The sequence below is a fragment of the Dermochelys coriacea genome, chromosome 9, assembly GCF_009764565.3.
Source record: "Dermochelys coriacea isolate rDerCor1 chromosome 9, rDerCor1.pri.v4, whole genome shotgun sequence".
Lineage (NCBI taxonomy): Eukaryota > Metazoa > Chordata > Testudines > Dermochelyidae > Dermochelys > Dermochelys coriacea.
In genome coordinates this window covers 80,469,911-80,492,231 of record NC_050076.1, presented here as the reverse complement: position 1 = coordinate 80,492,231, position 22,321 = coordinate 80,469,911, and the positions used below count along the sequence as shown (strand labels likewise).

The 22,321-nt window shown below is 43.6% G+C and overlaps 1 protein-coding gene across 1 annotated transcript in view; it reads left to right on the top strand.

Moving 5' to 3' along the window:
- Positions 1–22,321, top strand: part of AR (androgen receptor) — a 116,056-nt gene that overhangs the window by 47,081 nt on the left and 46,654 nt on the right. The window contains exon 2 of the mRNA XM_038417556.2: positions 11,955–12,106. Coding sequence (XP_038273484.1) covers positions 11,955–12,106 — 152 coding nt within the window. The remainder of the gene's footprint in view (positions 1–11,954; positions 12,107–22,321) is intronic.

Below are 22,321 nucleotides of genomic sequence, written 5' to 3'. Positions count from 1 at the left end.
CCATGCCCCAAGTCACATTTACATGCAGGTGGAATATATGTGCAGGGCAAGCTTTGGTCACAGGGTTATTTCCACACACACATCAGCCTGAATCACAGAGATCCTCCCTACAGCAAAACTAAGGTAATTATTGGCACAGCCAGCCAGCGAAAGTTTGCAAAATGCATTATAACACATCTAGTTGGTTTCAGAGTAGCAGCCGTGTTAGTCTGTATTCGCAAAAAGAAAAGCAGTACTTGTGGCACCTTAGAGACTAACAAATTTATTAGAGCATAAGCTTTCGTGAGCTACAGCTCACTTCATCGGATGCATTTCCGCCAAATGCTTCCGATGAAGTGAGCTGTAGCTCACGAAAGCTTATGCTCTAATAAATTTGTTAGTCTCTAAGGTGCCACAAGTACTGCTTTTCTTTTTACATCTAGTTGGAAGGCACTCGTTATATAAATGTAACATGCACAGATCAGTATTCCACTTCCAGCACTGCATTTCCTTTACATTTTTGGCATTCTTTTCTCCCTCCCTCAACCCCAGTTCTCTTGTGCACATTTTCCAATGTGGAATTTTCTTCTGTGCAATGTGTGATCAGGGAGGCTGGATGGTCACAGTGCTGAAAGTAACAAAATGCAGTGTGAGTCTGTTTTTTAGGGAGAGTTTTAAGTTTAAGAACAGTAGAAATCTGGGCCCCTATCATCAAGATGCAGGTAACACCTATTCAGCTCCACGCGTATCATTCATATCCTGCGAGGGAGCAAATCATGCTCATGCACTTGCTTAAAAGAAAAAAGAGCAATTCTGCAGGATGCTTGGGGCATAGGGTGAAAATTTGCTCCCAGTCATGCCCTTGCATTGCTATTGGCCCAAATGGACTGTGGAGATGGAACAAGAGTCAGAATTTGTCTCATTGAATGCAGTTTTCAGGGCTACTGATTACAGCTGAAATAAGATTGCCAAGTTCCCCATTAATTTGCTCACTGATATAAATTATATTTATTTTCCCAAGGTATATTTCAGGAAAGGACTCTCTTGTCTAGGAAGCATTTTGAGAATGTCTCTATATACATGTGCAAAGACAGCCCAAAAAAGGGAGTGGCACAGACTGTCACAGCATTCACTCACTGCTAGCAGCACCTCCTGCTGGCCATCCTGGGAATTAGCTCTGTGAGACATTGCACTTCCCCTCCAGCAGTGCCTTCTCCATGTCATCTCACCCTGCAGCCCGTCTTGCTCCGGGGCTGGAGTCTCCTCTTCCATGGCTAGGCCCTCCAGCCAGGTTGCTAAGGTCCTTCCTTTCTGGGGAATTCAGTTCCTTCCAGACCCGCCGGCTAGCTGGCATCTCCAACACCCTTGCGACTTCCCAGTGACTGGAAGGGGAACCCAGGCCCACCCTCTACACTAGGTTTCAGCCCAGGGACCCTATAACAAGCAACCAAAGTCTCTGCACGGTCCTGCCCCTGGTTGCTCTTTCCCTGGGCTTCTTTCCACTTTCTTCCTACATATCCTTCTCTCTCAGTTTGCCAGCCTCCCAACTCTCTCCACTCAGGGAGTGGCTGCAGTTTACTTCCCTACCTTCTTGCATCACCCTGTCTGTAGCGACCTTACTGGCTTTACAGGCCCCACCTGTTCCTGTACAGCTGAGCCAACTTGCAATCAGTTAGTTCCCTGCTCTCTGGCTCCTCCTCCAGGTGCAGCCTGGGGAATTAATTGGCCAGCCTGATGGTCTTAACCCCTTCAATCCTGTGTGGGGTGGACACCCCATCACACAGACATTCAGGTGGTGTTCTAAGCTAAATTGTTCCTTCCAAGCATGACTGTAGAACCTTGATTTCCCATCTACACACAGCAATGAAAACAGAATGTGTCATAACATCAGATGCCCTTACTCACGGCAGAGAGCCATAGGCTAGCACAGTTCTTGTAGTGTAGATGGGTCCTCAGAAGTGGCTGGGGTCCAGTAGAGGTTGGATAATAAATGGCCAAATGTTTGTAAATGGAGTATTAAGGGTAAAAGCAATACTCGAGTTAGGGTGTTTGATAATAGATGAATGCCAGTACTTCCTACAGAGTGCATTATAAAGAAACAAGACCAAACCAGGTAAGGAAGGGGGCTCTGAATCCAGTGATAGAAATGTATACCATGTGTAGACATGAGTGCCATGTCAGCTGCAAAGCCTGATGCTTCCACTGTTACTTAGAGGACCTTCATTAGGAAGTTGTGCTAGATCTGTTTGCCCTCTGTCTTCTTGCCAGAGCAGTTTGGAACTTCCTTAGTATCATACTGATGTTTAATAATATCAAAATGAAGATGGAGTTCTGTTTTGTGTTCACCACAGACATGAATCTATTGTTCGCCATACTTATTGCTCTCACAGGGATGCTATCTTCCACCTCCGCCCCCTGTAGCCACACATGAAAACAAGAGATGGTCAGTCTGGAAACAAACTCAAGGCTATTTAGAAAAGGGAAACAAAAGTCAGTGTTCAAGACTGTGTTTACAGATTAAACTACTCAAAGCAGTTTAAAGAATGGGATGCATTGAAGGTCCTAGGCAAAATTTGCAATTTAAATCAGTGCAGCTCAGACAATGACTACAAATTAAGGACTCAATTAATGTCAATCAAATATCAATGTACAAAAGTGCATAGATCATTCATGCTTGAAGTACATGGAATAGGCAAGAGGATTCAAAACTATGCATGTTCCTTGGATTTTGATTTGAATCATAATCCTTGCATGCCTTGCCTTATCCATGCATGAGCCTTGCACTTTCATTGACATGACATTGCTTATTCAAGTACTGTTTTTTTAAAGTGTAATGCACGGCGGTTACCATTTTAGAGCCAATGTTTACTACCAGTGACCACATCATGGTACCTCAGACACAGCAATACTTAAGCTGGGGCAGGAGCGCTGTGTCCTCTCACTTTGAGAATAAGTGCATTTTCAGTTCATGGCTTGGTTGCTAATCCAAAACAATCAGCCAGATTTTCAGAAGTGGCAGCGCAACGGGGCTAAAAAGCAGCCAAATTTCCCTAGGCATGTTGGGGCGAAAAGGTCTGTGACTAAAGTGCTACTGCACGCTGATGATCCCCTGCTGGTAAACCACCCAATGGTGTAGAGCACCCCTGAAATACGCAGTCAGAACCAGCTCAGCTGTGCCCACTGCAGACTTGGCACTGGTAAGAATCTGGCTCAGTGTGCTTTTCCACTGACATGATCCCTGTCATCCAGAAAGGCTTAATCTTTCAACAGGCACTTTTAAATAATATTACACTGCAGTTAGAGTGCTTGGCTGATGAAATAATGGGAAAATCAGCACGCGTTCATTACTTCTCATTTAAGATCCCTAGACAGTTATTGGTGGTGGTGGCTGTAGTGAAGGATTAAGCCACTTCCCCAAATGTGGGGGTCTGGAAGGTTTGTTCACTTGATAGAGCATGTTACTGAAGTGTGTAGTGTCTGATTAATATGCTGGTATGCTTAGTGATCAAACTGCTAGCAATAAAACAGTCATGAGACACTTTCTAATAAGGAGTGACCTGCAGGAGCCTAATAGTTATGGAAGAGAAGAAAATCTGCTATTTCCTGCTCCATTTTAATGATCACAAGATCCGGAGCATTGCAGGAAAGACAGTGTATGAGGAGTTTTGAAGTTACATAAGATGAAATGCAGAGTTTAGTGCCTTGGCTCTCTTGAAAAGGATATACATTTTATTACTCAGGTGGAAATTTAGTGTGAGCAATGGGAGAGTGGTTGGATGTTCTTCTTGTCAGACGTCAAGAATTATAACATTCAAAAACCAGTCGGAGAACACTTCAGTCTCTCCGGTCACATGATTACAGACCTCAAAGTGGCTATCCTTCAACAAAAAAATTTCAAAAACAGACTCCAAGGAGAGACTGCTGAATTGGAATTAATTTGCAAACTGGATACAATTAACTTAGGCTTGAATAGAGACTGGGAGTGAATGGGTCATTACATAAAGTAAAACTATTTCCCCATGTTATTTCTCCCCCCACCCCACCCCCTACTGTTCCTCAGATGTTCTTGTTAACTCCTGGAAATGGCCCACCTTGATTATCACCACAAAAGGTTTTCCTCCTTTCCCCCCCTCCTTCCTGCTGGTAATAGCTCATCTTAAGTGATCACTCTCCTTACAGTGTGTATGATAAAACCCATTGTTTCATGTTCTCTGTGTGTGTAGATAAATCTCCCCACTGCATTTTCCACCGAATGCATCCGATGAAGTGAGCTGTAGCTCATGAAAGCTTATGCTCAAATAAATTTGTTAGTCTCTAAGGTGCCACAAGTCCTCCTTTTCTTTTTTGCAAATGCAGACTAACACGGCTGCTACTCTGAAACTTCTTCTCTATGGTTGTGCTTGGCATTTTGAGTGTGCTATTAAAGTCAGGCTATTTGGAGAAATTAACTGTTGATAAACAGATGCTTACTATGAAAGATAAACAGCTCTCAATCGAGGAAGTTATCTATATGCTGAATGAGCGACAGCTTGATGTGTTATTCTTCCTACAGTGTCCTGCCAGCATCATACTAAAAGTCCTCCTCCTGTGCCAAGAAGCAAGAGAGAGGTTGTTTTTTTATTCCTCCTCTGAAAGCTGTTTTGCTCCCTTGTGAGCAGTTCTGACCTTGGCCTTCTAGTCATGAACCGAGTTTGGAATCTCTGTCCCACGTCATTACTACACAAGTTGTGTCTGCTTGCACGGCGCTATCTTCATTCTTTGAATTTGCAAGTTACTGTGACATTTGCCACACATTTTTTCAAACTCCATTTGTGTGCTTTGGAGTCCACAGCAAGGATCTCTTTGTTTATACCTGGAGGAGGACAGCAGTGTGCAGTGGGTGAAACCAGAGGACTTTAAAAAGAAGTGGAAATACCTATTTATATAGAGGAAAAGTCTTAAGTAACACAGCATGTACTTGCTGCTTGCCAATTCATTCTGTTCAGAGATTTAGGAACTACAACTGCTATTGGTTATTCATGGTCTTGCTAGTGGTAGGGTCCACTTAGAACAATGTCTAGCAGATCTGGGCTCACCACACTGCCTTCCATCCCAAGGTGCCAAGAGGGTGAGGCTCCCTTTTGGCACAGCTAGAATAGTTGCTACCTACATACCACAGAGCCTGTTTAAAGCATTGGCTGCAGTAATCTGAAGGTTCCATTTGCTCATGTGCATATAAAGGCACATACATCTTGCCTAGACGCTAGATGTGGTCTTGGCAGGTAGGTTAAGCCTAGTCTAGAGTCTGGCCCCAGCTGGCAGGAACAACACTAATTTCCACCTTTGCTATGGAGTTACAGATTTAAATATGTCCTTATAGCGTGCCAGCCTCATTTCTGAACTGGGCACTCATTGATGTTTGGCTCACAGTTAGACCCACTTTCTGTTGCACTGCTGTATAAAGTAACTCTTCAAAAGCAGCATGTTGTTATCCTAGTTCTGTCTCACTAACTCATTCATGTACATTTTATAATAACTTCATCTTACAAGTAAAAATAAAAAAACAACTGCTCTCCCTCTAAGATCAAGGGCGTACCAGAAAAATTAAGTAGAATTCATTCTGCTTCATAGCAGAATGGCTATTGACAATGGCTTCCAGCAATAAAGATCCTGGAATAGGAACTTGGTTAACAGTTTGGTTGATGATGCAGGACATAATCTTTTGAAGCTCTGTTGGCTTTGCAGATCTGATAGCAATAAGGCTGTATTGACGTTAAACTAAACAAATGGAGGAGCCATGGGGGCCAAATTCTTCCATGATATAAATTCATTGAAGGTAGTGGCATTACACCAGGGATGAATTTGGCCCAGTGAGCCTTACTATCTTTCTACATATGGCAAGACCTCTAATTCTGTATCTACAGTTGGAAATCTAACCCTCTGTTTGTGCCCGCAAATCAAGTGGTTAAGCATCTAAATGCTAGTATTTGTACAAAACTAGGTGTGCAAAATTAGAGACTGGACTGAGGCTCTTTTATCAATAGAGATACCCGTCTGCACATGCACACATACATGTACATACAAATTTGTTGCCAAGAATTATTTTAAAATCTGCCATGTCAGTGTTGGGCCTGACAAGCTTTAATTATTATCTTGCCTTGAAGCTTTAAGCAATTAAGCTACAAAAATTGCTCATTCCAGGGTTGCACATGCATGCTGATATCACCAAAACAGCTGCTGCAGAAATGGAGAGGTAAACAATAGGGAGGCATATTTACTTCTTTTCCATAATAAATAGATAGGATAAGGGGAGGAAGAATTTAAGATTTGCAATGTGGAAAGGAATAAATTAAGGAATTTTCAGATTTCAGAAAGAAAAATGTGGCAGACCATGAAAGGAGAGGTACGTAGTGTGTCTAGGACAGCAGCAAGTCCTGCAGTGTGAGGACATTTGCAACAAAACTGTTATTTTTTATTTATTATTTATTATTATGATCTGAGTTACGATAGTGTCTAGGAACCTCAGTTGAGGACCCTGTTGTGCTAGCTGCTATACAGACATGCTCCAAAGAAGACAATCTTTGCCCCCAGAGAGTTCACATCCCTATAACAGCTGGGATGCAAAGGGTGGACAAAACAGACAAGTTGGGGAAGGGCCAGAGGACAATGTAATAAAATGTTTATGGCATTAGCACATGCATAGTATATAGCAGTTATATTGCAGTAAGCATATATCTCCTTCCATTTAATCTACCTGTCAAATAAAATAGAACATAAATTTACAGCCTTGTAAATTTAGATCATCAGGAAAGGAGAGTTCAGTGTCCTATGACTGTGCAATGGAATATTCCCCAGAAGTGTGGCTCCTTATTCTTTAATAAAAAGGACATGGACAACCATTGTAGGCTCAAACTTTTCTCTAAAGGCAACTTCCAGTGTAACTTAGCATTTATTTTGACCACCACATCTAATTACAAAGAAGAGAAAATTGCTCCCAAAATACAGTCTACCTTTGGACTGTAGAATTAAATTGTTGGTCTTGATCTTCAGCTGCAGCTTGGCAGGACTCTGTATAGCTATGGGGTGAGGAGCATAAAGGTGGGAACATTACAGGATGATGCAGCTGATAGCTAGATCAGGTAGGTAAATGTAGAGACAATGCCAAGCCTGATTCTCATCTCACTTACACCCTCTAACTCCATTGACTTCATTGGAGTTGTCCCTGATTTACAGTAGTGCAAGTGAATGCAGAATTAGACCCTTGAACTATTAGGTGAAATCCTGCCCCCATTGAAGTGAATGGCAAACTCCCATTCACTTCAATAAGTCCAGGATTTTATCTTCTATCTTTAAAGGTGAAATTTTAAAAAGTGTGCACATGCTTCTGAAAATCTTGCCCTAAACTAGTTGAAAGGCAAACGACAGTGATACTATCCTTTAAGGAAGGTCTGTTTTGTGTCTGATAGTAAACGTCCTTTTTAGATTTTTGACTCTATGTTCACAGACTACGAGGCCTTGTCTACATGGGAAAGTTTTTTTCAGTATGAGCTAATATGTGAACTTAAACTGATATAGTTATATGGACCCATCCACCTCTCCCCGAAGTGGACACTCTTATTCTGGTATAAGAGTGGCCTTTTTTCAATTTAGCTTATGTCTTGGGAAGGGAGGGGTTTAAGCTAAACTAAAAAAATGTACTCATACCAGAGTAAGTGTGTCCAGAATAAGGGAAGTCTAGAGGTACGACTACATTGGTGCACCTGGTAAAACTTTCCTATGTAGACAAGGCCTAAGAGTTTGACCCTGCAGCCCTTATTCATGTGAGTAGTCTCACTGGGACTACTCGTGTGACTAGGGATGCAGGACCTAGCCCTACATTTTAAAGAAGCTTTTAATAACCTGCTTTGCCTAATTAATTGTGAAACTCACACAAAGAAAAGTACAACAGACAGCACTCCCGTTTCATGTGACAATGCTATCAGTTTGGAGTAGCAAAAATATAAATCCGTTGGAACTCAAGTGGGAAAAGTTGGGAACTGGGACCTGCAAATAATGCATGTGCATTTGTTTAATTAAGCCTGATTTTCACAGGCAGCTCCTCCTGAGTGCACAGGCTTCCTCTTGAATCATATGCCAGAGTGCAGAAATGCCTGTGATCCTGCAGAGCACACAGGCACACTGGGCAAAGGCTAACGGGAACCAGTCCAATGGCAGATAAATATAGACTGAATCCATGATAGATTACAGTTGTGGGTGGGGCCATAGGGAACCACCAGGAAGCGTCACTATGCTCTGAGGTCTATGTAAGTGACAGGAGCACTGGACAGTGAAAATAGAAAACTCAAGGAAGTTTTCAGAACATTTTCCTCACTGTTTGTAATCAGCTCCCTGGAAGCTTGAAACTGTCATCTGTTTTCTTGGTAATTTTGTTTGGTTTTCTCCATCATTTGTTCACATTAAGAGTGCAATCCTGCAACATTGCTTCTTGTGTGTAAGGATTATTCGACTGAGTAAGGATTGCAGGATTTGTTATTGCAGGGTTGCTCACTCCTAGTATAATTTGATTTTCAGAAGCACATCTATTAAAGTACGTGCAGGGTTAAACTAGATCTAGAGGTTATATGGATTTTGCAAACAGATACTAGAAGAAAGGCAGGTTAAAATTTGAGCCAAACAGATGTTAGTGTCCCTTTCCATATTACGTGATATTAAGCATTATTTGCCTAGCACTTTGTAGGTGTTACTGCAAACAAATCATAAATAACAACTAACAATAAAATATGATCAAAATTCCCAGTGTCACTGCCAGTACATGCATTATCTACTAACTCTGATAAACAGTCTTTGTGCCATGTCTTCTTGAAAATCAGCTGCTGAACATACGTGATTTAGTGAGCTACACAGCCGCACACAGTGTATATCAGAGATCAGGTTAAAGGTATAAGTTTTCATGTCAGAGAAAAGGCTCTGAATTGTAGATTTATAGGTATAAGATGACAGTTAAGTGGCTAGATAAGAAGAAAAACATTTACTGTGTATTACTGTTCTGAATGAATGCCATTTGGGTATACCCCATGGTGGGGTGGGGTGCAGTGCTACCCTGAGGAAACAGGAGGCATTCTGCTTTTGGGAGGTAATATGCTTTCCAGAGCTCCCCCTGCACACAGAGGCAGCTCATCTGCTACTACATCTTTATGCGGGGTGCAGACTGCTCCTCTCACTCCACACAGCCAGCTGGCTCTGCTGGCCAGTGCATTGGGAGGAGATGAGCTATTACTTTACCTCCTGCCCACTCCTCCATGCCACCTTAGTTCTGGGTTTCTGCTTGGCACTTACGTGGGCTGTATGGTGAACAGGGGAGGCTCTTATGCCCTGCATTGCACTCAGTGAGGGCCAGCAGATTCTGGCCCATATTGAGCAATGACATGACCCCTGCCCCAAAGAATTGATAGTCCAAAATGATTTCGACAGAACTGGCAATTGGAGCAAACAAATAAGGGGGTTACTGCATCATCCAAGTGCACACCCATGCTCTGTCCATCCCAGTCTCTGCTCTGTATTAGCGTGTTACAAACCCAGGTTTGATTCACCATCCCTGTCTCCTGCTTGCTGGGCTGACAGATGGTGACAATGCTGCGCGAGCAGCATACTCCCCCATGGCACGGGAATGTGCAATCCCCCTGGATGTTTAATAAGTATCACTGGTGGGCTGGACTGCAAAGAGCTTTCTGGCCGATTACAACATCTTGAAGGTGGTCATGCATTCCAAATGGGTTAGAGATATTGGGGGGCGCGGAGGAGAGATATTGTCCTCAGGGCTGCACTGGGGATATGAGAGAGTGCTCCTTTGGAGGAGGAAAGGTTCAGGCAAAATATCTGACTCGGTGGGGGTGGGTAGAGGGTCCCATCCCCACAGCCTGTTAGACAGTTTTGCATGAGTTGATAGACTTGTTTAAAAGAAGTCCTTCTGTCAGCCTGAGTGTTTTACCAGTCAGCACAGCACGTCTGCTCATAATCGAGTCCTGCTGTTTCACTGGCAGTTGTAATGGTGGCTAGCTCACCTATGGTTGGAATTAATTCAAAGGGAAGTCCTGTGGCAGGGCTTCGCACTCTGCTGTTTTCTTTATGCAGTTGAGGGCCGCGGGGCCTTGTCTGGGAGGAATTTGAGTGCTGGATTGACAGCTCTGGTGACTGAAGTCCAAGGGGGTACCACACACATGGGGTGCAGCAGCAGCATCATTCACTCTCTCTGCATGTCAGGGATCTTAGCCCTGACAGGTGGAACCATCTCTAGGTCTGAGAAAGGAGTTCATTCTCCTTGGCCTGGTCAGTCTTTGGCCTGTCAGCTGAACAGCCAGTGGTGGTGATTGTAGCTGAGGTTTTGAGGTGTGTTTTGTGATGCCTGCTAGGAATTAGATTGATTCCACAATGAACTTTGATCACTGCTGATACCAGTGACCTTGTAATGAAATGCTCTATAGCCCATTGCTGGTCACTGAGCTATCCAGTTCCCTCTTGGGCTATGTTTTTGATACACGACTGAAGAGAGTTGTGGAGCCAAATCTTTCCATTTCAGGTATCAGTGCAGTGGCATGGATGTTGTGCAGCTCTTGGGGTATGAATGGAAACATCACTCTTTCATAAAATATGATTATTATTATTATTTACGATTTGCATTGCCTGGTGCATAGGAGCCCCATTCACAGAACAGGACCCCCCTCCCCTTGTCTTAGGCACTGTACAAAGACAGAAAATGAAGATGGTCCCTGGCCCAGTTCTAGCTATTAGTCCTTATTGTTACTGCATGGGAGATCACAGGGTTAATTTTTGGATCTGGACTTTGGCTCTATAGGCCAGTAGATACAGGGAGCACAGCAGAGATTGCACTCTCGAACCTGGTGTGAGGGAAGCAAGTGCCTCCTGTTTTCAGCAGGGACTTCTCCATCTGCACTGGATCAGTGATAGAAGGAGTCCTTTCAGAGTAGCAGCCATGTTAGTCTGTATCCGTAAAAAGAAAAGGAGGACTTGTGGCACCTTAGAGACTAACATTTATTAGAGCATAAGCTTTCATGAGCTACAGCTCACTTCATCGGAAGGAGTCCTGCCTGCCCATCCTTCACTGAAAGAAGGTCTATGCAGTTGCCACTGGGTCTCCAGAGAGGGATGTGTTGGAAACCTGGCAGGGAGAAAGAGAGAGGAGAGGAGCAGCTTGCAAGAGGCTTGATGGTGTTGTAAAAATTAAATTGTTCAGATTAAAAATCAAACGGCCAAATTAATCCTCAGCGAAACAGCGCTGACTTCGATGCATTTGGCCCAAATAGCCGACTGAAAATGCGGGGTCTTTGCAGTGCTATACTGCATTTGGGCTTGAGTCTGATGCCACAGCGAAGTTGGCAGTACAATAGCCTCTTCCAAAGAGGCACCTTACAGATCTATCCCCAGTATGCCCTCAGCAAGACAGGACTGAGTTATGAATGCTGGGCCTGATGCTGCTCTCACTCATACTGTAAACTAAGATAATTACAGGTTTCAGAGTAGCAGCTGTGTTAGTCTGTATTCACAAAAAGAAAAGGAGTACTTGTGGCACCTTAGAGACTAACAAATTTATTTGAGCATAAGCTTTCGTGAGCTACAGCTCACTTCATCGGATGCACGTGCATTCCGATGAAGTGAGCTGTAGCTCACGAAAGCTTATGCTCAAATAAATTTGTTAGTCTCTAAGGTGCCACAAGTCTTCCTTTTCTTTTTGTAAACTAAGAGTAATCCCCCCGTCAAAGTCAACTGGGTGACACTGGTGTGAAACTAGTGTATTGTTAGAGTGGAGCCTCAGCTCTATTGTTTCCTGCCTTCATAAGTGTGACCCCTCCTGTTTCTCGAGTCCATTGTTTTAAAATGAGATGTCTCCCAAGCGCTGCACGCTGAGCTCGCCAACAGCTCACCTAGACCGTGTTAGTTGACTCTCTTTATCTTGCTCCTTTTCTCTTTTATCCCTTAAGGTTGGAGGCTGGCAGGGACCACGTTTTGCCCATTGACTATTACTTTCCACCGCAGAAGACTTGCCTGATTTGCGGCGATGAAGCTTCTGGGTGCCACTACGGAGCTCTTACCTGCGGCAGCTGCAAAGTCTTCTTCAAAAGGGCAGCTGAAGGTAATTCACCTCTGTTCAGATCACACACAGACACCAGAGAACAAGAAGATCTGACATCTCCTATTTCCCAGGGCAGGGCTGCCTGAGGGCCTTGTACTTCACTCACAGAACACATTTTTTCATTAGAAACAAATGCCTTAATTACATACAATGTCCATGGGCATTAGCAGCATCGTTAAATGTCTGACACCTTCTTAGGAATCAGATGTTTCAGAGTAGCAGCCGTGTTAGTCTGTATTCGCAAAAAGAAAAGGAGTACTTGTGGCACCTTAGAGACTAACAAATTTATTAGAGCATAAGCTTTCGTGAGCTACAGCTCACTTCATCGGATGCATTTGGTGGAAAAAACAGAGGAGAGATTTATGCTTCACTCCTGGCTCTGAGGAGCCTGTGGCACAGAGGGAAGCAGAGACCTGAGGGATGGGCAGAGAACGCTGAGGGACCCTGAACTCCTTAATGCAGAAAAGAAAATTGGTTTCCTTATTGTACTTCTGTCATTCCATATTACAGACCAGTCACAGAAAAAAATACCCATAACCAAAGCCTGGGCCAGCTCTCCGTCCTTTCCAACACGTGCTGCTGGGAGTGGGCTAAGGAGCAGAGTCAGTTAGTTCTCCCTCGCCCATCTGACTTTTACACACTGCCTTGGGGTCACCATATTGCCATATGCCCATCTGTGGTCTAAAATCCCACTATCATAATCCAGTATTTTCCCCCTATTCCCTTTCCTGTTTCCCATTTCCTAATATCCCCTCCATCAATATGGGCACTCATGACTGTCCCATTATCAGTCCCATTAACATCCTGAGAATGATAGTGCTTCCATGGTCCCCGTAACACTTGTTCAGGAGCAGTGCTTTGTCCTCCTCTGTGCCTTTCCCACTCCTCCCCAGCCTGAAGGTTCTATAACCAGCGCCGCCTTCATGCCCTAGGCCTCAGTCCAAGACCCTCCAGGATTAAATATGGACCCAGATGTTCCCATGCACTGGTCGAATTTTTACACTGTTGTCCTTTACATTTAAAATGAAAATAAACTAGTCAGGCAGGTTTTTAGGCTGGATGGTAAGAAATGCCAGGGTTTTAAAATTGCAGATCAAAAGCATGCTCTCTTGCCAGCAGTTCAAGGCTGTCTATAGACCAGGCCCATATATTTGGTACCATAAGCTCTCCTGTCAATTAGAGAAGGGTTAACTTTGACTTTTGGAGAGCATTTAACTGCATTGATCATGATTTTTCCTTAATGCTAACATCTATTCAATGCACCAGCTGATAATGGTAATAAATCAAATGCTGGTTTTTATAATATTATTGTAACAGGAAGGCATTTCAGTTTATCAGCTAGTAGTGCATGGTATTAGGAGTCAGTACTCTCTGGCTTCTGTCTTTGGCTGCATTCAGAGTGTGACCTTGGGCTTTCACCTCTCTGTACCTCAACTTTACCAATCTGTGAAATGGGAAAAGTAACTCTTAACAGAGGACATGATCAACTCACGCTGTGAAATGGAAGCCTTCATTGCACTGTCACATCGTCTGTCGCACGTGGGCTAATAGGAGCATGAAAAACAATGGACAGGTCTACACTACCGCTTACGTCGATCTAACTAACGTTGCTCAGAGGTATGAAAGAGACACCCTTCTGAGCAATGCAAGTTACAGAGATCTAAGCACTGTCGACACCTGTGCTATGTCTTGTGGAGGTGGAGTAATTGTGCCGCTGTCGGCATAGAGCGTCTTCACCAGACACACTACAGCAGCACAGCTATGCCAATGTAGCGCTTCCAATGTAGATCTGCCCCAATGTTATAATTATGTAGACTGGGAGAAGAAAGAGCAGTTTAGGTGGTGAATAGTACTCTTATAGTTCAGTTAATTCTTCACAGCACACGGATGGAAACTCATCCCATCTGCCACCCCTAACCCAGCCCCAGTTATACCAACTAGCCCATTGCCTTCATCCGCATAGAATAATCATAATGAACAATCTGTGCAATTACAGAGTCTGAGTCTCCTCTCACATGGTGCACATCAGAAATAACTCCATTTATTTCACTGCTGGGAGAGGCCAAATCATCTGCTCCCTTTCAGTCAAGGATCTCCAAATTCTTGTACTACAGCTGGTCAAGTAGTATTTTCACATAGCATATTTGACATTTGGGGGGACAAATTGTAGAATAAATCAGCTTCATATACATTTTTTCACTGTTTCACTTGATGTCTAGATGCTCAAATGCAATGGGTCAGATCCTCAGGTGATGTACATTGGCACATATCTATTGAAGTCAATGGAACTGTGTTGATTAACACCAGCTAACGATCTGGTCTAATTTTTCAGATGCATCATTCAGAATTTGTCCCATCACCAACTGGTGAATAATTCATTCAGGAGGAGAGTCTGGAATCATTTAACAAGCTCTGCTGTCACAAAGCTGGGCAGGTCCCATTTCTCTGCGTATGACAGAAGGGAAACTGAAGCATCGGGCACTAAACCTACTTGCCATTGTCAAACAGTGAGCAATTGCAGAGTGAGGTGTGGGATCTGGAGTCTGTAGATCCCCATTTTGGTATGCCTGTGTGTTTGGGCTGCTTGGTCCTTTCTGGTTGATTTTGTATTGCTTAGTTGCTTTGTGATAGGTGCCTTTCCAATGGGGTATGTAACAAAAATGAACAAATCAGTAGTATGGTACGTAATAGTTTAACATTTCAAAGCAACACCGAAGTTTTTTCTTACCATCAGGTATAACTACCATCTGGATATTTTATTTGAAATTTATCTGGATCATTATTTGAAAGAACATTTGAGAAATAGCTCAAGTAAAAGGGAACTAAAATGATCTGTTAATAGACACTGTCCCCATTCAGCATCTTCAGCCACAATGAAGGTGACTGACCTCGCTTCCTGGAGTGCCTCCCAATCTATTTGCTTCATCCTACAAGGCAAGTGATAAGGTCTCCTTCAGATCCAGGGGCTTTCTCAGTCTAACCCCCAGGTATCTTCATTGCAAAACCATCACGCAAGTTTGCACAATTGGACTTGTTTGCCAGAGTCAGAACAGAAATAGCAGAGTTGTTGTAACTTGGCATTGAGTTATGCTGGCAGAGCTGGGGGGGGAACCCAGGACTGGAATAACAGGGGGGTGCTGCACGTCAGGAGTGAGTTGCTTGGGAAGCCGATACCCTGGCCTATCTGCACTATGCTTTATAATAAACAGTGCTGTCATCCCTTCATGGAGTAAATTCACAGATTCCTTTAAAAAGGGATTTACTGTTGTTCCAAGGTCTGGGCTTAGGGTGTGTGTGGAGTGTCAGAAATATTTTATTGTTTTATTTATAAATTAGGATCATATGACATTTACCAGGGTCATAATTCTTCTTGCAACAGGTTCTTTCCTTTCCCTTGACAGAGTAATTAGAATAAAATATGTTTGCCTGATGCACTAAATTACAAGACAGGGGAGGGGGGAAGAGCAATGGTCTCCAACTGGAAAACCTCGTTGGTATGTTGTTCTATTTTCAGCTACCAAGCAATGTTGTCTCTATGTGTTAAGGATGAGAGTATAAATGAAAACTTTCTTTTGCTGTATCAGATTCTGATCCATTTTGTTTTGCAGGGCAAGGCTTTGTGTGCAATATCAATACTGCAGCCGTAATTAAAAGCCTGCTAACTCTTCCATTAGAACCCCCCTGCTCCTTTTACCTCCAGGAGTTAGTAACTTGAAACCTCCTATTCCCCTCTCATATGGACACTTTGGGCAAAGTTCTGTGCTGGTGTCAATTGGTAAAGCTCCATTGACCTTAATGGAGTTTCACCCAATTACACCAGCAGAGAACTTGGCTCCTTAAAATGCTTCATTTGAGCCCAGACAGATATTTATGGTTGTGACATAATCATGAAAATAGGGAACTTTTTCTAGTTGAGGATCAGAATTGGCAGGTATTTGCTGCCTCTTTACAAATGGGAAAACATGTGTAGATCCAACATTGGTGAGAATCATGCACCAGGAAGAAGGCCTGGTCCATTAACGTGGAGAATGAATGCAGGTCTGGCAAACACAGAGTTAATAGATTGGATTAGGGTTTTGTTTTTAGCTATCTAGATGAACACAGATGAAAACTCTTAATGGGGAAGAGAGGAAATGAGAAACCAAGTGCAGGTGAAAGCAAATAATCCCTGTTGATTTTGATTGGTCAAACGGAGAGACCAGAGGGCTAGAAAAGCCAAGAGGTGGTTGCACTAATCTAATGCTGTTTGGTTCTGTTCTCTAGTTTCTTTGCTATCTTAGACTAGGGCTTCTGTATGACTTTGTTTATACATGTTGCAGCCACTCTCTGTTCTCCCACTTGGGTGTGAGAGGTAGAGATTTTCCAACTGGAAAGTGATTTGAGGGTGTGTTACATAGGAACTAGTGGGAGGCAATTAGGTCACCTAAATCAAGATTTTTAACCTAGATAATCAGAAGTGAAAGTGTAAGGCAGAAATTCAGTGTGCTACTCAGCCCTTAAGTATATAAGCTATATAACTATAGCCCTTTATACTAAATCACACAGTAATGCATTTTATTTAACAAATAATTGAAACAAGGAGAACTTTGTGTTTTTGCTTTACCTTGCAGGGCACGGGTATAGTCTGAGGTGTCTTTATTTTGGGAAGGGGGTGGTAAATGAGGATTCTTATCACTTTCTACCCTTGATTCCATATTTGTAATGGTTTTTTGTATTCCCTTTGGGTAACTTTCCATGGACAGTCCCTTTGCTTCTTGGACAGATGTAAACTTGAAATCTGGGATTCCCCACCCTCCAATACATTTTTACTTCTTTAGATTTCTACAGGCACTTTTTTAGGACTATCTGAAAAGCTCTAGGCAGGTTCCTTTGGTATACTCTAAAAATACAGACCAACAAAACCAAACACAGCAGCTTTCCCAAACCAGAAAAATAATCTCTTTACCACTGATTCATACCAGCAGCTTGCAGCAAACTCCTCCCTCTCCAAAAACTAGAAGAAGTGGGTTGTTTAGTGTGCTGTGAAGATCAACACATTCAGGCTGTTTGGGGGTGGGGGGTACCTAGATGTCTAGGTACTTCTTTGGCCCTCATCACAGTATCTGGGTATCAATTAAGTATTGTACATACCTGCAAAGATTTCAAAACTGTAAGCAGGCGTTGGGGCAGAAAACTTCATAGAAATTCATTGCATTGGGAGAGACAGAAGGGCAAAAGATGTTTTTCCAAAGAACAATAATCAATACCTTGGGTCTGTCACTCCTTTATAAATAGGGCTAGTTGGTCTGCACAGTACTTTGTGCTTCAAGGAAAGAAGCTCACTCTCCTCTTAGTAAAAACCGTGACCAACTCTTTCCACCTAGGACTTGCGATCTTGACCACAAGATGCTGGAACAGTGGCAAAAAGGCATAAATCCTTCCTCCTCACTAGCCCATCAGCAGTCTGGATTTATGAACATTCTAAGGCACATGTAGGGCCAGGTTAAATACAGGCTGGTTCCAAAACTTGTGCATACAAATTCTTCAGCCCTGACGTGGGCTTCCTCATTGCAAGATGGACAGGCTGGGATTAATTAATTTTTTAATTCAAATCTGACATTTGTTTTGTTCAGAATGTGGTCCCATTCTGCATCCTGAATGCTAAGGAATCCAGATAGACTAGTTTTTATTTTTCCTCTTTCCTGGTGGAAGGTTCTGCTATAACTGTTCCACTTGGCATGTTCTCTGCTTCCAAAGAAAAATAATAATTCTTGCTTTTAATGCCTCCGCAATATGCAGAGAGGAAAAAAACAAGAAGCCCTTCCATCTGAGCAATTTTTTTATGCTTTCATTTTACGTGGCCAGAACGGATTCAGGCAATGAGTTATGGCTGCAGATCTTTGGCATTCACAGTAGCATTCTTGTACCTTGTCAGGGTAGTGATCAGAATAGCATGTTATTTTAAAAGTCATCTAATCCTGAGAGAAGATTCATGATCCTGATTGCTCCTTCCCACAGAAAAATCCGCAAAGGAACCAGAGTGTGTGCATGTGGAGGGATCTGTCAGGTTCTGTTCTATTTTGATCCCTTCCCTCTCCTGCTGTGTTCAACTCCCAAAACCTGCAGATCTCCTGAGATCTCATGAAAGCTTGGGGGCCCTCTGGGACAGTTCTGGGGCTCTCTGGGACAGTTCTGGGGCCCTCTGTCCCCAATGCTCCCTAGCAGAAGGGCACTGGAGCCACACTGCCAGAAAGTTCACTGCCTGCAATTGCCTCTGGACCCGTTCCTCAGAGGACTCTCATGGTGCAGAGGGTGCTCAATGGAAAAGTGAATGCAGCCTGAGACTGAGTTAACATTTTGGCAGATTCCCTTCAGGGTCCGTGTGTGGCCCTTTTGGCCCCCTCCCCACTTCTGGGACTAGGGTGATAGTGCATTGCAGGCTGCTGACTCCCATTTCTGAACTCAGGCAGTGTGCCCGATCCAGCCTGGCTTGATGATTTTTCCATCCGGCAAGTAAAAGCAGTTTATTTTCCATTACTTTTCTTGATGCTCCTGTGACATTCTATACCTTGGGGGAGCATGGTGTAACCCCCATATTCCTCATTTTCATATAATCGTGATCTTCCGTATAAAGCAGGCCTTGTAAGGTATCAGGGGAAAGGTTATGATCTGCTGAAAGTCACTTCTCTATCCATATATGTATGTCATTCATGCATATAAAGTTATGAGAATTGTGTGGTATGGTTGTCACTAAATCATGCTGTAAGTTGGGGGAATCAGCCAGATATTAGCTCCCCAGAGGCAACAGCAAGGAAAGTAACCAATGCCAAACAACCCATCAATAGCCATGGTCCAGCAAGGGAGCTACAATGCAATGATTCACCTGCATGAGGCCACACCTGGGCAGCAATGACCATGAGATGGTTGAGTTCAGGATCCTGACAAAAGAAAGACAGGAGAGTAGCAAAATATGGACCCTGCACTTCAGAAAAGCAGACTTTGATTTCCTTAGGGAACTGATGGGCAGGATCCCCTGGGAGGCTAATATGAGTGGGGAAAGGAGTCCAGGAAAGCTGGCTGTATTTTAAAGAAACCTTATTGAGAGCGCAGGAACAAACCATCCTGATGTGCAGAAAATATCAGAGGAGTAGCCATGTTAGTCTGCATCCACAAAAACAATAAGGAGTTCAGTGACACCTTAAAGACTAACAGATTTGACTAATCTGTTAGTCTTTAAGGTGCCACCGGACTCCTCGATGTGCAGAAAGAATAGCAAATATGGCAGGCGACCAGCTTGGCTTAACAGAGAAATCTTCGGTGAGCTTGAACACAAAAACGAAGCTTACAAGAAGTAGAAACTTGGTCAGATGACTAGGGAGGAGTATAAAAATATTGCTTGAGCATGCCGGGGTGTAATCAAGAAGGCCAAAAAACAACTGGAGTTGCAGCTAGCAAGGGATGTGAAGGGTAACAAGAAGGGTTTCTACAGGTGTGTTAGCAACAAGAAAAAGGTCAGGGAAAGTGTGGGACCCTTAGTAAATGGGGAAGGCTACCTAGTGACAGATGATGTAGAAAAAGCTGAAATACTCAATGCTTTTTTTTGCCTCAATCGTCACAGACAAGGTCAGCTCCTACACTGCTGTTCTGGGCAACACAGTATGGGGAGAAGGTGAGCAGCCCTCAGTGGTGAAAAAACAGGTTAAGGACTGTTTTGAAAAGCTCTACATACACAAGTCCACGGGTCCAGATCTAATGCATCCAAGGATGTTGAGGGAACTGGCTGATGTGGTTGCAGAGCCATTGGACATTATTTTTGAAAACTTGTGGTGATTGGGGGAGGTCCCAGATGATTGGAAAAAGGCAAATAGAGTGCCCATCTTTTAAAAAAGGGAAGAAGAAGAACCCGGGGAACTACACACCGGTCAGCCTCACCTCAGTCCCTGGAAAAATCATGGAGCAGGTCCTCAAGGAAACCATTTTGAAGCACTTGGAGGAGAGGAAAGTGATCAGGAACAGTCAACATGGATTCACCAAGGGAAAGTCATAGCTGACCAACCTGATTGCCTTCTATGATGATAAATGTGGCTCTGTGGATATGGGGAAAGTGGTGGATGTGATATATCTGGACTTCAACAAAGTTTTTGATATGGTCTCCCACAGTATTCTTGCCAGCAAGTTATAAAAGTATGGATTGAATGAGTGGACTATAAAGTGGATAGAAAGCTGGCTAGATTGCTGGGCTCAACAGGTAGTGATCAACAGCTTGATGTCTAGTTGACAGCCAGTATCAAGCGGAGTGCCCCAGGGGTCAGTTTTGTTCAACATCTTTATTAATGATCTGGATGATGGGATAGATTGCACCCTCAGCAAGATTGCAGATGACACTAAGCTGGGGGGAAAGGTAGATATGCTGGAGGGTAGGGATAGGGTCCAGAGTGTTCTAGACAAATTGAAGGATTTGGCCAAAAGAAATCTGATGAGGTTCAACAAGGATAAGTGCAGAGTCCTGCACTTAGGACGTAAGAATCCCATGCACTGCTACAGGCTGGGAACCGACTGGCTAAGCAGCAGTTCTTCAGAAAAGGACCTGGGGTTTACAGTGGATGAGAAGCTGGATATGAGTCAACAGTGTGCCCTTGTTGCCAAGTAAGCTAATGACATATTGGGCTGCATTAGTAGGAGCATTGCCAGAAGATCGAGGGAAGTGATTATTCCCGTCTATTTGGCACTGGTGAGGCCACATCTGGAGTATTGTGTCCAGTTTTGGGTCCCCCACTACAGAAAGGATGTGGAAAAATTGGAGAGAGTCCAGCGGAGGGCAACGGAAATGATCAGGGGGCTGGGGCACATGACTTATGAGGAGAGGCTGAGGGAACTGGGCTTGTTTAATCTGCAAAAAACAGGAGTGAGGGGGGATTTGATAGCAGCCTTCAACTACCTGACGGAGAGTTCCAAAGAGGATGGAGGTCAGCTGTTCTCAGTGGTGGCAGATGAAAGAACAAGAAGCAATGGTCTCAAGTTGCAGTGGGGGAGGTCTAGGTTGGATATTAGGAAAAACTATTTCACTAGGAGGGTAGTGAAGCACTGGAATGGGTTACCTAGGGAGGTGGTGGAATCTCCATCCTTAGAGGTTTTTAAGGCCCAGCTTGACAAAGCCCTGGCTGGGATGATTTAATTGGTGTTGGTCCTGCTTTGAGCAGGGGGTTGGACTAAATGACCTCCTGAGGTCTCTTCCAACCCTGATCTTCTATGATTCTATGAACCTTGCTTGGAGAGACTCAGCAATGCCCTCCAGACATGCCTGGACTTGTGCTTGCCAAGCACATGGACTGAGGGCATAAAACAGAGTGGACACATACTGGGCCCTTCTCCTGCCCCCACCTATGCTGCAAGCAACCAAGACACTGAGAAGAAGACAAGGCTCCAACATAGGAGATTGGCCCAGGTTTAAGGAACAAACCTGTATATTAAGGACTGCAATATCCAGTGGAGTGCAAAAAACTGCTTAATCTAGTTGCTGTCCAGTCTAATAGGGTTGAGAGTTTATACTGAGTGCTTATATTTTGTTTTATTTTGGTAACCACTCTGACTTGTTATGCTTAGATTTTAAGTGATTATAAGTCAATCTTTATAGTTAATAAATCGGTTTGTTTATTCTATCTGAAGCAGTGTGTTTGGTTTGAAGTGTGTCAGAGTCTTCCCTTGGGAGAACAAGCCTGGTGTATATCAATTTCTTTGTTAAATTGACAAAGCATATAAGCTTGCAGTGTCTAGCGGGCATAACTGGACACTGCAAGACGGAGGTTCCCAGGGTGTATCTGGGACCGGAGATATTGGCTAGTGTCATTCAGTTGCAAGTAGCTGGGAGCAGCTTACATGCCAGAGGCTGTGTGTGAACAGTCCAGGAGTGGGGGTTCTCACAGCAAAGCGGGGTAAGACTGTCTCCCAGAGTCAAGGATTGACTAGCAGATCACCGGTCAAGATAACTCCAGAGGGGAATGTCACAGCTCCTCATTCCCATCCTAGAGCAGGAGCCATGATATCATGGTCATCATGGGACCTTTCAAGGCTGCCATCTCACTGTGCAACTCCCATACCATTACCCATGAATAAAAAAAGGGACTAAAGTTTCCTGACTCCCTTTCCTAGGGTATATCAGAGAACAGATCTTTCTTTGGTCTACATTCTGATCTGCCAAGAGTTAGCTATTTGCCAGAAACAAAGTATTTGGGCTAG